Source organism: Phaethon aethereus (assembly GCF_964289735.1).
Source record: "Phaethon aethereus genome assembly, chromosome: 7".
Taxonomy (NCBI): domain Eukaryota; kingdom Metazoa; phylum Chordata; class Aves; order Phaethontiformes; family Phaethontidae; genus Phaethon; species Phaethon aethereus.
Window position 1 is genome coordinate 6,490,003 of NC_138583.1, and position 17,830 is coordinate 6,507,832.

Below are 17,830 nucleotides of genomic sequence, written 5' to 3' on the forward strand. Positions count from 1 at the left end.
GCTATGAAGACTAACAAGTGTGTAGTAGTTTATGTAACTTCAGTAGGATGAAAAGGTCTACTGGATCCCTGTATCCCAACCCTCTTGTGCCTTTGTCAAGCCTGTCTGTTACAATGTGTTGATGTTGAGTTGCAGCGAGCTGAAGTGAGTGCTCTTCATCTCTTCAAACTTGTTGAACTGTGGAGCATCATGGAAGAGCTTTTTTTCCTATAAAGGAAGCCGTATGTCCACGGTGTATAGTAAAATAAAACAGAAGATGGATTTGTTCTTTCACAGATTTCAAATTTCCTTGTGCGTAGTTGCACTGATAGGACTATATCAGCAGAAAATCGTACCCCTAATTAAAGTAATGATCTGTGGATAGCTTAGGGCATAAATCATTTTGTATTTCGTTACAACAAATCAAGGCAAATGTTATTTGATCTTTAAGGTCTTAAAAGTAAGTTAAAAAAATAAAGAGCTGGACATTGTTTGAAGGGCTCTGAAAAATTAACAGGCATGATCACAGGCAATCTAGCTGAAGCCTTAGGATCTTTGAAATTTCCTGATCTTTGAAATTTCCTAAGCACCACTGCAGCTATTCTGTGCTGAACCTAAATTGGGGAGAGGTCATGAGATTTCTTGTTACTGTCATGCCTTTCCACAGCTCCTTCCTTCCCGCCCCCTCCCCCCCTTTGTTCTTTGACAATTAATTCCTCAAATAATGAAGGTTTTTGAGCAGTGATGTTTTTGGCAAGTTGGAGAATCCGGGGATGAATATTTGCTTACAAAACTTCTTGTTTGTTTATTTAAGGTTGCTCATCTTGCTTGTTCATTGTCAACAAATGAAGATGGAATGAAAATTGTCCAAATGGCAGCTAATCACATAGAGACTTTGTGCCCACAGGTATGAGTTTTTCAATTAATTGCCATTACAGCACACTGAGCATACACTTTATTTTTGTCACACAACATAAATGTTTAGTCATGCTCCCTCAGTCTAAATTCACATTCCATTCACACAGGTTAGTGTACTAAATGGAAACCAAATGATAAATCAAGGGCAAATACTCAGTTAATTTATTTTTTCTTAGTGGTTAACATAGGAATTGTTAACAGTCTGTATTGACAGAGTTTTAAAAAACTGTAAAAATTGCGATTGAAGAAACATGCTGCTCCATTTCTGAAATTAAACCTGGTTTAATGAACAGTGTAACATGATAGGCAAATTGGAAGTATTTTTACTCTTGGAAAGCAGTATGTATTTTGACCTCTAACTTGCAATATTATTACTTACTAACTTGAAACATTATTATAGATTTGTTTTTTCTGTATGTGAATCTTAAAGTATGAATTCTGATTATCAACAATTCAAAAACTTGAGCTTTTGTCTTAAGCAAGTGAATGAAAACCACCAGAGCTACAGTAATTTGTTGGTACTTAATATCTTCTAAAAATGTATTCACTGTGTATTTGTCACGTTCAGAATTATAGAGATATAAAAAACGTCTGTAGCTACATATATTTAGAGCAAAGATTTTACTGATTTGTGTGAATCTGATTTCTTGTTAGAAGATTGCTGGCTTGTAAGAGTAATTCAGGAATAGCTTCTTCCAGCTTTTTTGTTTCTACTGAGGTAGAAGTGCGCCTTTATAATACATTGTTATCCATGCAGATGTAGCTTTTTAATTGAAAACCTACACTTTCAGTATTGCATCTGATATCAGAAACTCCAAAAAACTAATTTTGACTGAAGTATTGATTTTTTTCTGCAGCCATTTAAGTTGTTAGGATTTTAATTTCCTATAGTAAAATGGGAGTTTCTATGGTTCCCCCCCTTTTTTTTCACCTTGAGGTAAAACAGAGGTGAATTAGCTGATGATTATAGGTCTATCTAAACAGAGAATGTGGTATGCACATAGTAAGATTATATTGGTATGTTCATTGTGCAGGATTTGCTACTTTCGTAGATAAGGACCATTTCCTGTGAAAGCAATTGGTGTTCTACCTAAGTGGGAAATAGCAGAATAAGTCTCCTGCATTTTTCTGTACATTGGATTATGCCATATCATTTAAAAATCCTCCACAGGGAAAATAGTTATTGCTTAAGACCCCTGCAGGGCATATCAGTTAGAGTTTGGAATTGGGAAATTTGCTTGTAGAACTCCTTGCTGTTCTTAAATCTTTAGCGTAAAAAATGGGATTTTACATGCTCTGAAAAATGTATATCTTTAAGGGAACCACGTGGTTTGGATTGAACTCTGAAATGGTTGAGTTAAAACAGAAAAAAAAAAAACCCAACTAGCCCCATACCCAAACCTCCCAAACGCACCAACCAAAAAAATAGCAATGAAAACAACACCTACAGAAAACACCTTGGAATCTTGGGAGTTCTGCAGATTTGACCAGTGAAACTTCCCATGTAGCACTGGGGAAGAGGCAGATACAGAAGTGGCAAACCATGGAGGAAAGCCTCTTAATTGTTAGAATTCATAGACACACGTGTTACTAGTTATGCTGTACTGTAGTTAAAATGTAGAGGGTCTGAACTCTGACCGTATTTTTTTTCCTCATGTGAGAGTATTAGCAAATATTTCGCCTATTTAATAACTGATATAAGCTAGGCATATATGTGAGAGCTGGTATGTAACACATAATGTTGTTCCTGAAATTGCATGAATACTTCGTGAGAAATTAATTTTAAGAATATTTAATATTAAACCAATAATAATGAATAGAACAAATAAGTAGCTGCTAGCATATGTTTTGATGAAGGAAGAATTGTTTCTGTTCACATTACCAGCCTTTGGTTGGCAGAATTTTCTTGAATGTTACCAGGTAGCGTTGCCATCTACAATGTCACTTGTTCTATGCGGGAGTCCATGTTACGTTCCTGGCGTGCAAACTAAATCATGACATCATCAAATGCATGCGAAAGAAAGAAAAGGAAAAGAGCCTACAAAAGTAAAGAAGCGTCTGTTTTTTAACAGCAAGGTTATAAATCTATAGAGCTGTTTTGCTAAGACAGATCTTGGGTTTGTTGTTCTTACGCTTCAGTTTGGTTGCACGTTTGAAGTAGTCTCTGGGTCTTCTAATATTTAGTCCTCTAGAATAGACAAAGATGCCTGATAAGAGGGTAAACCTGTCAATATAGAGCTGGAAAAATGGTAAACTGGTCAATACAGAGATGGAAAAATATCCTAAATGTAGGAAACGAGAGATTAGCAGACAAGGGTCTGGCTTCTCTGTCTAAATTCTTGGTAGGTTTTTACATTTACCTCATATTTGGGATAATTAGCTTTCAGGTGGTTCAACAAGTGTATCCTGCACACCAGGGCAACAAAAAGAACAAGGGAGAAAAGATCCGGAAAAACCTGTGTGTATAAGGACAATCTAGACTGTTACTTGGCCTGGCTTCTGTGTTAGTACTGGGTCCTCTTTCCTTGCCTCTCTTAAGGTAGGCCTCTGGTTTTGCTGGGTTGGGGACCTCTGCTGAGGGATGAGCTTGAGGAGTAAGGATGCCTTCTGCAACAGGCTCTGAAGGATGGGAGGAGGTGAGAAGGAAGCCATGGATCAGGTCTTGGATGGAGCTGAAAGCCTTAGATATGCGAATTATGCCCCAACACTGTATGCTTATCCCAGGTTAACCGAGAAGCAAGAGTGAACGGTACTCAAGGTAGGTGAAGGTGTGCTTGTTCTCTCTGAAACGCGTGTTTGTCAGAAACATGCATAGTGGAGGTGCTGTGATGCACTTGAGAGATAATGGCATACTCCTCCCTGAGGGAGTGGAAGCCAGGGAGTGCCAAGAGCATTAATGCAAACAGATCCTGAGCTGCTGTTTTTGAGGGGAAGAGTAATCTTGAGTCTAAAGCTGGAACAGATGTTTCAAAATGGACATCAGAAGGGTCTAGTCTGAAGGCAGCAGCTGGGAAGAGCTTCAGCATGTTAAAGGGCTCTGGCTAGAGCCTTTTTATTAGCATAAAGATCCCTGGAGAGTTTTAAGGAACAGAAGGTTTGGGCTTGTTTTGGCAGAACCATACCTAAAAAAGCAAATTTTAGGCTTACTTCCTTTGAAGATGAGCTCATGCTGACTCAGATCTCACTAGAGCTTACTACCAGTTACTGAAATGGCACAGGATGATCAGTTCTGCAGTGAGCCCCATCTGTTCTGGTACCTCATGCAAGGAAGCAAAATGCAGGAAAAATACATGGATGTTCATGGTTTATGGTGATAAATAAACTTTGAAAAATCCCATGCGGTATTTGTATGAGATATTTTAAAATAGGAGAAGGTGTACACAGGTATAACCACAACCTCAGATCTCAGTATTTTTAGTGAGTTCCGTTTCTCTCTAAGTATTGAGAGGTAGATGAAAACCAGATAGTTATAAACCTATTAGGTGAGAAGAAAATCCGTGTAATGGGAAATCCATTAGAGGCTGAGTTGTTCTTTGTGTTTAAAAAATAAAAATGGAGCTGAGGGAAAATATCCTTAAAAAAAAGCGGGCGGAGATGAATCTGCATCTTGAGCTGTTTTAAATGTATGTGAAGCTGTCCACCTCATTTCTCTTCTTAGCTTGCACCTCACCAGGAATATATCAGAACCTAAGGCAGATATTGCGGTGTATTTCAGAACTAGTTCCTAAGCTGCTGGAGGAAGTTTGCAAAGACATAAATGCCCTCCTTAATAGCTAGCTACTGATGCAAAATATATTATGTGGAAGACCTTGATTCAATGGGTATGAAATGCACGCTGAGCCAGTTAAATTCGTGGTCACTTATGATGTGAAGTGTACATGCTCAGGTAATGATACTGTCTCTGAGAATGCTGTCTGCTGAGCTTTATCTTTGTATTCAAGCTATTGGAGTTAGTGGCTAAAAAGTAGTGCCCACTGTGCATCATTTACCGCGTACATACAATGAAGAGCGAGCGCCTTGTTGGTAGGCCAAAAACTTTGTCACAAGCAAGATAGAGTTGCAACCCGTAGTAGATCTGGATGCTAGGGTTTATTTAAGAACCAGGGAGATCAGTTTTTACCCTGCTTGATGATACCGCGTGCTCACTCATTTGTTTCCCCCACAGTGTTTTTTTCCCTAGGTCTCGACTTTCCTTCCAAGCAGGGAGATTGCCGCTAGTCCAGGAAGGTTGGGCAGAAAGTTACATTGGTTTTGTCCTATACCTCTGCTTGCAGTCACCTGTCTTGGGCCTTACTGTCCAAGGTCCCTGGGTGTCTCCCAGTATTTGTCTTAATGATTTTTCTGACTTCCAGCATGTTTCCTCACTTCCAGGACTGTTTCTCCAGCCAGGATCTTCATCAGCCTCTTTTTGGGCCTCTAAACCCTTGATTTTTCCCAATCCAAGTGTGTGTGCAGAAGCATCAAGTTTAATCCATAATTGGTGGCTCTGTTTTGTGTGTCTATTAATTGGACAACTCGGGATAGGTCAGTTTTGTTTAGTTGAGATGTCAACAGAATTTAAAACCAGCACGTGCCAGTTGCAGCTAACTAGTACCAGGCTTGAGCTTGAGAGTTCAGATGTTGTTCTTCCCCTACCCCAGTTACCTGCTGCCTGTAAGTGTTCACAGTGTGAGGAGTTTTTTGCCTACCGTAGCCCTGCACCATTCTGAGGAAACCACTTGAAAGGAGAGGAGGTGGGTGAGTGGACCTTTTAATGACAGAACATCAGCAGCATAGCCACTGTAAGACCTCACGGCTCTCAGGCATCCAGGTGGATTGGTGTGGTTGACTCCTGTGGCAAGATACGGTGCCAAGGGCACCTTCCAGCTTGCTTTGAAAAAGAACAACTTGCAGTACAGACTAGGTTGTCCAATAGAACATGGACATGTTCATCATGGCTTTTAAGTGAGGAGGCTGAGGACCAGGATTTGTATCCTAATATGGTAGAATCTGTCTTGTGAAATATTTATTGTTGCTTAGGTGGAAGCTGGCTTCCTTTTAGTCCTTGGCACTCTAAGGGCTTGTTTCTTTGGAGAACCATGGAACATTTGGTTCTGTATTCTCTCACATGCTGGTGTAACAGCAGTTAGAGGCTAGTGTTTTGCCTTGATGACTAATTACTGAGGAAAAGTATGAATGGGAAGTTATTTTTAAAACAAACTGCATGCTTCTAACATGTCTTGATTTTCAGTTTCGCTACTGATGTATGTGGAGTGTTTCAGTTTGGAAACAAGTATTTGAGATTTGATAGGATTTTGATTTATTTGTTTTGTAGTTGATGTGTTAGTTCTCTTGATGTCTATAATACCTTGATGCCTCTAATCTTAAAATTATTCTACAGTGGAATGCCCAATTGTAGGCAGGGTTTGGTACCTGTGATAGCATTTCTGCCCTGCACTGCTTGTTCAGAACTTTTTATTGACGAAGAATAAAACGTTTAGTGTCAGTAAGCTTCGTGTCACAGGCTTTATTTACTACTTGCTCTTACCTATTGGTTTACGGCATTTGTAATATTCAGCAAATGGGTATCTAGGTGTGTTTGGTTTCTCCCTTATCCTATTTCTCATTCAGTAGAAATGTCTTCTGTAGTTCATTTAGTGACCATAGCTCCCTTCTCCCACCCTCATTTACTTTGTGCATTGGCACCTATAGTTTGTCTTACGCCTTAGCAAAATACTGTGTAAGGAGTTAAGTTGCCATACGTGGAAAGAGAGACATGTTTGTTAGTCCTGTTCCTACAACACTTCCTACAGTAAAAGCTGTAACTAACACCAAAAAGCTAATTAGGAGCTAACTAAATTAGTAATTCTCTAGGTGTATGAAAGTGAGTGGGAAATGCAGAACAATTGAGGTTAGACTCTAGCCAGTTGGACTGATGACTCATGACAGCGGACTTTAGTCTTGCAAAAACCTTCTGAGAATATTTCACACCAGATTTCTGACAACTTTTAAGGTGGCAGAATTATATTATTACAAAGTATCCATATTGAAAAATCTGATCTTAAAAAAAAAAAGAGTGTTACTCTGTTAGATTCCATGCTTATGAAAATAAACTGCCTTTTAGAAGAAACCCTTTATTGTTTCACTCCAAATTTATTTAGCAGGGACACATGGACTGACTTCATTGAGTCCCATAGTTTGTTCTTCTTCATCCAGATTCTATTAGAAGAGTCCATCTTCTGTTTAGGCTCCTAAATTCACTGATTAAGATGTAAGAAACTGCTTAATACTTCTGTTGTTCTCAATGCTATTTACAGGGGAGCTGAAATTGTGATTTCACTCATGAACTCCTGCACAACTTCATGGGGGAATTTTGAAGAGAGATCACTGTCTTTGGGGTAGCTTAGAAAGGATAGAAGGTGTTCTGGTGTGTTCACACTCTTGAAGATGTCTCAGAAATTTCCAGCGCTTCTGTTTAAATTTCAGAGCATAAAAATATACGTATAGACTCATCTTCCCTCATTCTAAAAAATCACAGGGACAAAAAATGAATGTTCTGGTCATACTTCTTTTTCCTTCTGTCCTGAAAACAGCCCTCTTAGTCTTCTGCTCTAAATAAAGCTGATTATTATTTTGGTTTGCAATGTGTTAGGGCCTGTTTTGGGTGTCTGGCTTTGCTGAATTAATTTTGCTAAGATGTAATTTTCCTTTCACTATAGAGTTCTATGCAGAAATTATATAAAACACAGAATTACTACTTTTTAAATGGGGGATTTCCCCTTTCACACAGAAAGAACTCTTTGACTAAGAATGTTTAAGGTATGCAAAAGCATCTGGTAAACGTCCTATTTTGGTGCAGTTTTCCATGTGAAATTTCAGCACTTTCACAATCCAAATCAAATGTTTCTTTCTAGGCAGGTGTATCTGTCATCTTTAAGTAATTATTTGAGTTATGTTATTTAACACCATTCAGTAAAATCCCACTGCAAAGTCTACTGTTGTTAAATAGTTAGTGTTGTTTCTTAATAAAATGTCTGACTCACAAAATGGAGTTTAGACATGGCCAGCAGTCAAAAGTCCTGTTGATAACTGTCTCTGAAAATAGCTACTGCTGTTCTACAACCCTGCTGGTCATAGACTGGAACAGGCAGCATGTGGTATGTATTGACCTGTGTTACCTGAGCACTGATCTCTAACATACTTAGTGTACAGTATCTTGGATTCATTGTTGCAGTTTGTTTTTATTTTTATATTTGCTGTTCTTTCCCTTCCGACAATACTTCCCAAAAAAGTTATACTAATGAAAAGAACATAATACTTGGCACATTTGTGGGTGATAACAGCTCTAATTCTCAGTGCCATCTTTTCTTGCTGCTTGGAACTTCATAGGCTGTTAGTTATTTTTAATATTGGTAGGTATGCGACTATTAAAATACCACTAAAGATAGAAGCTGAATTTTTTGGCTGTGTGAGTTTGTAAATAAATCAGTGTGATAGTTCAAGTGACGTAGAGCAGTATTAGGGTAGCCAGGATGCTGAACTGATCAGTAGGAATGTATTTATACATGTCATATTTCCAGCTATTAAAATACTGGTCTGACAGCTGTCTTTAACCTTTTTTATTTGACCTGTCCAGCATAATAAATTTGTTTTTTCAATGCCAACATGACTGCCTGGAGCTGACTTCTGTATTTTGATATTACATATTGTTCCTCCATTGACACATGCACCTGCAGGGAGGAGAGTGGCAAAAAATGCCAAGACTCCTTGCAAGAAATCAGCCCCTGCAGCCTTCCTTTCTTTAAATTTTAGTAATTTCAGCACTGTTGTAGTGATGCTTTCTTTCTATCTCTCTAGCAGACAGTATTAAGCCTGTTGCATGTTCTTCAGGATCATGAGAAGTGGTCTGTATTTTTCAGTAAATTCAGAAATACTGTGGAACCAAGAGCTGAGGATCTGAGGTGTTTTTTTGAGAGTGTGTTTATGTTTGTCTGTAGAAGACATCCAGACAAAGAATTTCCAGTCCATTCCATAAACCACTTGTACTTTGGAAGAGGATAGAATACGTTGATTACACCCGCAGTTTGGTGCAAAGTAGCATGAAAGCCTTTCAGCAGCCTAACAGTTAGAGCAATGTGCCCCATGCATGTGAATATTCAATTGAGAAGCTCTAATTGGCAAGCAGGGCTTGCATGTTCTCTTCATTCTTTCTTAAAACTATGATCGTAACTTTGTTATGCTTCCTGTAAGTTTTGCTCAAGCTTTAAATGTGAATGTCCTATACATTTTTCTTTTCAAAATCAAACATTTTATCGGTGTGTTTTTCCCTTACAAAAATGAACAGGGGAGTTTTGTCTTTCCTTTGAGCTAGGCTTTGTTATACACTTAAATTGTTTAGCCCTTTTGGGTTGATGCAGATAGATGGATGTTATTTGTTTCTATGTTGTTTTCTAGAAAGTAGGTACTGTATTGCACAAACTTGAAAATTCTCATTCACAAAAATGAGACTTGATAGCTGATAAGTGGGCAGCGTCTTTTGACGTGTTACATTTTTCAGGTGTTGGGGTTTAATTATATATTTTATGATGCTGTGGATTTTTGAAGCTAGCAATTTACATTTCCTATATATTTACTTTTTAATGAGAGAAAATCAGTCATCCATTTTGTTATTTGCTCTGGTACATTAAATGGTGAGGGACACTGGAGAAGTTTATTAGCCTCATAAAAACTCTTCACCAGTATCAGTTTAATAACCACAATTGTTTCATCATCTTGGTTGAACTGTCTGTGTGGCATCTCCTTTTATCTGTCTTAATACCATTTTCTTCAAATACAGCAGTCTTGTGCAAGGGCAGAAGTAATGGGGGAGAACATGGTAAAGCAGTGAGTTCTTTACCATCTGCTTTAAAAGAGAGAAAACAGATGTTAGTATCTCTAACAGAATCAGACATCTTCTTAAGTGCCATCTCCAGTCTTTCAATTGAGAGATTAATTAAAAGTACATATCATGCCTTAAATAATAATATTTCTGAAACTAAAGGAAAGATTTTTTGGGCAAGTGGTATGTTTTTCATGTAGATTTTCACAGTGTTAGCAAAGTTAATGCACAATGGAGAAATTGTCATTAATCTTGATATCTATGGTATTCTGCTGGAACATTCCTATGCTTAATTCCTTCTCTTACACCTTTGTTCCACAACCAGTTTAATCTGGCATACATCACCAGTGCTGCTAGAGACTTGATCTCCCTCCCCACTCTCAGGCTGTTAATCCTGCCTCCTTCCTGTGTGACTAACAAAGCAATCATACAGTTATTCAGTGATCTGGATCAGGAAACTGATGCAGCCGAGAATTAACCTGGGAAGCAAGAAAGAAGGTTAGTTTTCATTCAAGTCAGTTGCCTGATGCTGTTTGCTTGTATGGGTGTATGAACACTGCTTGCTGGCTCAAGGGAAGGAGTGAGGAAAAGGGAGTCTAAAGGAAGAGCAGGCCATTGCTTTTGGTGGAGGTGCAGACTAATGCCAGGTTGAGCTGACAATGGCAGAGCTTCTGTGTTAGAAGTTAATGTGTGTTTTCAGTAATAGTAGATGGCTGTTGTTAACAGTTACCAGGAGGCTTTGTGTGGAAAAAAGTTGTTAGTCTAGTCCTCAAGTATCATAATAATACATGATCCTATATGGATGGATGATCCTTTGTACTATGAGAACACTGCAGTCTGAATGTGGCAGACAATCTGCAGAAAAGGAACAGGTACAAAACCAGCTGTGCTCCAGTTTCCTATCTGGCTATCGGACAAGGACTGAAAATGATACAAAGAAGAAAACACTTCTCATATTCTCTAGCATCATTTACTGACAGTAGCAGTTGTAGGCTGTTGCCTTTTCCTGTCTGTGAAAACTGAGTTTTGTTGTTTTAAAAAGATTATAAAGGACAGGGTATTTTTAGCATAGTACTTTTAGTACTATGGAATGCTAAAACTGTGGGTCATCAGAATGTATTGAAAGGCCTAGTGCTTTGTGCTCTTACACGGGTAGACTTAGCTGGATGTTTGCTTTGGCTTGAACTTTTTGAATAAACAAAGTTTAAAGGGGAAAAAATAATAATATTGTGACTCTTAGATTCCCCTGAAAGTCTCATGTTGGCTGTGACTGCTTGGCTGTTTTATGGTAGTACTTGGAGGGAGAATAATTAACTACAAAATGCCTTGAGATTTTCAGTTTTAACTTTCATCTTCCAGCATCTGTTGCGTTAGAACAGAATCCTCAACAAAGTCTCTGTTTGTAATGTTAAATGAAAATACCAACTCTGAGTGTCCTCAACTTCTGTAGCAATACTGAAGCTGTTTTGTCCTCTTACGCTTGGCCCACCTGCCGTTACTGGGCCGAAGACATGAAAATGATCAAGTTTCTTAAAGTTGCTGGAGGGCATTTGCTGTAGATTCATACTGCACAAAAGTGCTATGAATGTTTTAAAGACAATTTATTTTTTGATGTGCCTTTAAAACTTGAAAGTATTCTTCCTGGAAAGGTATTTCTTTTTATCTCTTCAACTTCATCCTTTTTTCTGAATTTATAAGTTTTCCTGAGATGCCACATTTTGTTGGTGACAGTCCTGCAGCAGAATGACAGGGAAGGAAAGAAAGGCAATAAAACATCATTATTAGAGACTTGTGATAAAAAAATCTACGGAATCTGCAGAGGAGGGTGGTCGTACAGTAGGAAAGCTTAAGGTAGTATAAGGCAGCAAAAAATAATACCGCTATTAAGAGATGTAGTTTTGCATGGTTTTGGGAAGAGAGGAGTGGACAGCAATAAAGAGCAGAGAATATAAATAGCTATAGCATGTGGTAATAGAGAGGTGTAAATAGCATAGGTAGACAAGGGAACATGTTCCTCTTGCTGAAGCAAAAAGCTAAAATTGCACTATTGATACATAGTTCTGTCTTACATAACTTTGTTCTGTGGCATTGGGCATACCACTATTACTAGCTGTTTACCTAATTTTGAGATGCTTTTCAATCGGAAGGTTGGAAGTGTGGTGGGGATCCTCACGGGCGCTTCAGCACCCCAGCGGCAGCTGGTGATGTAGATGGTGGGGAACAGACGCAAGCACTTGGTCTGGCAAACACCAGGGGAAGTGAATGAGTTAGACCTAAGTTCAGTGTAGCTGCAGCATCGACAGGGTGGGGCTGCATGGTCCACATTCTTGTACATGCATTGTGTCCTATGAGATGCAGCTAAGGAGCAGGCTTTTTGGCAATTTCTAGTGTATTCTGCACAAGCTTGCAAAGCAAAGGCACAATATTTTTTTTCTTTTTTTCCCTGCACTCCTACCTTCTCCCTCTGTCACTGATGCAGGCTCAGACTTGAGTGAGTTGGGGAAATTCTAGCACGTCTCTCAGGGAAGTGTCTGACCTGGAGAAGGGCAAAGAGGTGAACCTTAGAAATTTTGGCTGACTCATGCCTCTGAGCTTCCAAGTTTTTAAATTGAACTTTCAATTAGTTTCCTTCAGGTTTTTAAATTGAGCTCTTAAATGGTTTGCATAGAAGGAGCATCAGACTCAAGGCAGCATATGACTACTCTTCTTGTGTTCTCTTGATTTCTTCCCGGAAACTAAAATGCTAAAATGTCAGTAAAGAAGGCAAAGAGAGTTAATATGATCTGCAAGTGGATTTTCTGTGTTATATTTGTGGAATGATAAACACAAAATATATCTGGCAATTTAACTATCTGCTTTACTAAATTTCAAGTAAAAAGGCATTAGGAAATGTATCAGTAAGAGCAGCATTGAAAGGAATATTAAAAGTAGCAAGTGCAGCACCAGTTTGATTCCTGTATTTCTTAGATGATTGTGCATTACTGTTGATATTGACACAGAGTCTGGGCTAATGTGCTATTCTGAATTAGAAAAAGCTTTGTTTACTGTCCTAAAGCTGTCACTACTATTTTAAACAATAATTTCAAGCAAAGTTTTCTTTCTGTTTTTTTTTTTGGAGCTTGTTGTGTGATGTGACAGGCTAGTTAGATGTGAACTCATGTTTACGTTTATGCGTAAGATAGGGTAAGGTTTCTTATTATACTAATACTTCTGTCTCCACTTTTTTTTTTGAAAAATGCAAAATTAATTTTAAATTAATAACTGTATAAATAATTAGTGACACTTCAAAAATCAACCTATTTTTCACTTAACAGTAAGTTTTGCTATTGGAGGCAATAACTTGGCTCGCTCTTGATCCTGTTTTAAATCAATATTCTGCTGGGGTTTCTGCATGTGGAAAATAGACTAAAGGACTAAAGACATTAAAAAAATAGTAACAATGTGGAAAAAGTAGTCATGGCGATGGTGGGTGACATACAGTTTAGGTAGTGTTGGGTTCTTTTACAGGATGATAATGTGAATGATGTGTAGGTACCTAATTTCATGATTATGAGTCTCTGTACTTGGGCTTCAGAAATTATTTTTAATAATAATACCTAACGGGAGGGGAGGCGGGGGTGGGGAGAGAGAATTTCTTCATCTGAATTTCCTACTACCTGCCCTGAACTGTCCTCACTGTCTGGAGGGTAACAAGGGTTTTGTACAATAAGTTGTACAGACTGTGTATGTGAAATACAGGACAGAAAATGTAAACCAGGAGGAAATGCGGAAGCGCTTACCTTACCTTAATGTTGTGCGTACCTGCTAAGATACTGACAATATATTGTTTCACGTTGCACCATTTTCTTAACTGTTTTTGGTTTAGGGTTTGTTGTTGTTGTTTGGCTGTAGAGGGTTTTTACTTGAGAGAATTCTGGAAAAAAAGTGATTTGAAACTCTCTTGGTGGGAGATATTTTGCTGGGGAGAAAAAAAACAACCCACACTTACAGAAGCCCCTCAAAATGAAGTGGCAAGGATCTTTGAGATTACAGTTGTTTACCAAGGGAGCAAAGGAACTGTTTTGTTCTGTCAGCTTCACTTTGCGGGTCCTTCAGTGTAAAACAGCTGGTGGTGTGACATAACATTTGTTTTGGAGGAACTTGTAAAATCTTCAGGTGTTAGTGATAGTTTCATGCTGTTTTATGTGCAAATGTATGTCTGTGAGCAAACAGCTATTCTCTTCCACTCTATGTATAGGAATGTAACTGAAATGTTAATACACTTCTGTGACGAAATCATACAATACTGATTCTTATGGGCTAATTCCATTCATATAAAATATACTGCTGGAAATAATTCTCTTATTTTAGAGTCCTCTCTTGTTCCTGAACAGATAGAATATATCTGATTTGTCATGATGCATTTGCATAATGCTCATGATACTGTCTTAATCTGTTAGCTCCCAGGTTTTACTGTGTCTTTCAGCTGTTCTCAGTGTTTTCATTGATAGATCTCAAGCCTATTTTTCTTCCTGTATACCTTTACACGATGAACTGAAGTTAGTTAAATTTCAGTTTTTCAGTTGAGGTGATGCCATTATGTACATTGCCAGATTGCAGTGTTTTCAAGACTGTTCTTAGGGTTTGCTAGGCTACACAGACAACTTAAATGTATACTTGTAGAACATTTCGGATTTGTTGAGACCTCTATGAAAACCTTAGCATTGCTAGCTTTCACATTTTTTTTTTCACAACTATATTGTCTACGTCCCTTCCTGCTAGGGTATTAAATAGTCATCAGTCTTAAATTACCTCATTCATTCTGAACATTAACGGTCCCTTTCAGTTAACTTCCTCAATATTGATTATATTAATCCACATAATTTCTGATACCCAGTAGTTCACATTGGGCCTGGATAACAGGATGGTAGTGGTTGTCCTGGTCAAGGATGTTTACCCTAATTTACCAGTAAGAGGATGTACTACAGAGAATGTTCGAACCACATGACTAAGAATGAGAACGTCAGTACGGAAACATGTGACTTCATGTGTAAAACCCAACTGTAGCTGAAGCTTCAGTGATACAGTTTCAATTAATTAATAGGCTATTGGAATTTATATATTTCTCATAAGGTATTGGCTTTTCTTTCTTAACCACAAGCAGTGTTCCTCCATTGCTGGTCCTGCTATTAAAGTGCCTCACCTGAAGTGTTGCTCTGGAAGCAATTTTGCTAGAGAAAGAAAGAAAATAGTAGGTGTGGGCTTTTTGGCTTTTTCTTCTGTTCCCAGTTGTATTGTTTTAAGTCCCTTAAAAATTAACTATGTGAGAGGATCATCAGGAAAAGAAGATTTGAGTGTTTGTAGGTTGTTGCAGAGAGAGAAAGCCTAGGAAGGTTCTTGGAGCCTGCAGTAGCCAGTAGTATGCAGTGAGGCCTTGGGAGGGAGGACAGAAAAAAAACCCTTCAGGGACCAGAAGGGGTGGGGTAGTGCTTGCTGCAGCTTAGATCTTTGACTGTGGCACCAACAAGTGAAAAACTGAAGTTGAGCTCTTCTGTCTGCATGAATGATGTGGAATATATTTGAGGATGTTTGTCAGTCCCACTTGTTCACCTCACTGTTTATATCCACAGGCACTTCAGGGATTCTTGACCTCTAGGTCCCATCTTTGTGTAACTCTCCTAAAGCTTTCTGCTTGTCTGTCTGTTTAGAAACTCATTTTTGTGTAAAGTTCAAAGCTCACTGTTGTCCTCAAGTCTTGAAACTGTACCTGAAAGTGTTTAAAGTAATTGACTAGTGTTGGGATTTACTTGATCCTAAGAGAGGTACTGGATGTATATCTAATACCAAAAATATATTTTGAGGAACTGTTTTCTGGTTGAGTGGAAAAATGCGCTTTTGATTCTTGAAATAAACTAGGGGATTTGTGCAATCCACCCACCCATACCTTTGAATATCGCATCCAAAACATTCCCTGAGTCATTTATACACACTGTATTCAGTAAGGCAGAAACAGAACTGTTTGTTTATCCTGGTTACTTCAGTTTCAGTATTGCAAAACAGAGAAAGTGAAAGTTCTTAACTGAAATTACTAGTTCATGCAAATCTGGCACCTGCACTCTGACCTGCAAACCCCCCCACAGTGTTTTGGGATCTGCTGTCTGCTTCACTTGCCAGGTCAAGTGAGTTAGTTCTGGAAGGGAAGTGCTGTCAGATGGATTTAAAAATCAGACTTTAAGTGTTAAGTCTATTTTGTCCTCTGTCTCGAAAAAGCAAAGAAACTATCCACCCAACTGTGTATACTGAATACTTCAGAGCATTTTAAGTTCTTCTGCACTTTTGTAATATTTTAAACTAAAATAATGGGAACGTCTCTTTTTTTTTTAAGCTTTATTTTTATTTTCTTGCCTCAGAATATTTTATTAGGATCTCCGCTCAAACCCTGAAGTGTTAAAGATAACTTTGTGTACCTTTCCTGTTGAAGGTTTCCAAATGCATTCAGAAAGGTGCATGTAGTCCCTAGATAACACCAAGACATAGATGTGTATGGGTGTGTGGGGGAGCTTCAGAGGACAGTGTTTGCTGTATGTGTTTTTGGTTTGGGGAGGCTGTGTGTGTGTGTATTTGACTGGGGTGGGTTGTTTGGTTTTGTTTTTGTTTTCTTCCTCAGGAGAGCACCATGCCTCTCTGCATTGTTAGGATATGTTGGGAGACATGCGTTTGAGTGAAGTTACACAAACTGTTTTAATAAAGTACAAAAACTTTATCTCAGTGTACTAAAACCACATTTCTGGGTGTCACTAGCAACCACTGCCCAGACATTAGGAGGTAAAGCTATGCAGGGTTTTATTTAATTTCTAGCCTGGAGTATCAGATCAATAATGTTCATAGTATTGTTGGCTGACACCCTACCCCACAATTCTGTTTGTGCTTTTGGGGTTGTTTTACCCATATGCTTGTAACTTACTCACAAGATTATTTGCCAGGAGCTTGTAATAATAATGTAGAAATTAAATCTGCCCTTAATGGTTGGTATTAAGAAGGCCTTTGCTAGATTTGAACAGCAGATTAAAAACGTACCAACTTTGTTCAGTGAGCTTTTCTCAAAGGTTAAGGTTACCCAATAATCTCAGAATAAGTAAATCCACATTTAACTTCTAAAACTTACTGCGTAACATAGTCAGCTATGTAACTGTCAAACCAAGTGCAATCATACAGTGCATTATTTAAATGCTAGTTCTGCCAAAATAGAGAGAGATGGCAAGTAGGACTTTGAAATTTTATGTTGCATCATAATTTGCCCTAAGTTATTTAACCATTGCATTTAGTATTCTAGGGATTGCTGTGCTCTTACTATTGCATCATTATTTCTTGCTGGAATTTTTGAGTCTCCATCTGAAGCAACAGGTGTCTTAATCTTTTCTGAATATAATGTAAAAACTTACAGTCATGTGTTTATCCCATCATACCACCTGTACATCTAACTCATCATAACCATCAGTATCTGGTAATGCTGCTGAGATAGAAGTTTTTCAGGGTGTTGTGAGAGAGAGCAATGTGCTGTGGATGGAACTTTTCCTGTCTTCAGAAGAGGAGGGAAGTTTCTCGTGGAACCACAATCTTACTTCGTCACTGATGTGTCCCTTTTGATAGAATGATTAAACGAACTTCCCTAACTTTGCATCTGCTTTTAGCTATTTTCAGTGGGGGTAGATTTCACCTTTTAAATTTCACGGAACAATTAAAGTTGATTTTATTAATAAATATAACAAGTAACTTACTCTTGGAATGCTCTTATTGCTTGGGTAGAATTTGTCTGTTTAGAGCTGCGTTATCAACGTGATCTCAGTTTTATTTAATTATATTGACAAACACATTTTATGAGTAAATATTTTGTATACAAGATACTCAGCTTTAAAAACTTTTAAATTGTTAGGGCCTTTTCATATCTTTGTTATTTTAATGGCTTCTTATTTATGGCAGGTGCCAAAGCAACAGTGTCATAGATCCCTGAGGCTTTTTATCATTATAGTGGTTTTTTTTTGCTTGCAACTTTGTTTTTTTGGGTTATTAGTAAATACAGATACCTTCTTACCAAGC

At 38.1% G+C, this 17,830-nt stretch overlaps 1 protein-coding gene across 1 annotated transcript in view; it reads left to right on the forward strand.

Annotated features, from left to right (window-relative positions):
* CTNNA3 (catenin alpha 3) overlaps window positions 1–17,830 on the forward strand; it is a gene marked incomplete at its 3' end in the record, with an annotated part of 517,670 nt that overhangs the window by 332,713 nt on the left and 167,127 nt on the right. The window contains exon 9 of the mRNA XM_082002095.1: window positions 794–886. Within this exon, the coding sequence (XP_081858221.1) occupies window positions 794–886 (93 nt within the window). The remainder of the gene's footprint in view (window positions 1–793; window positions 887–17,830) is intronic.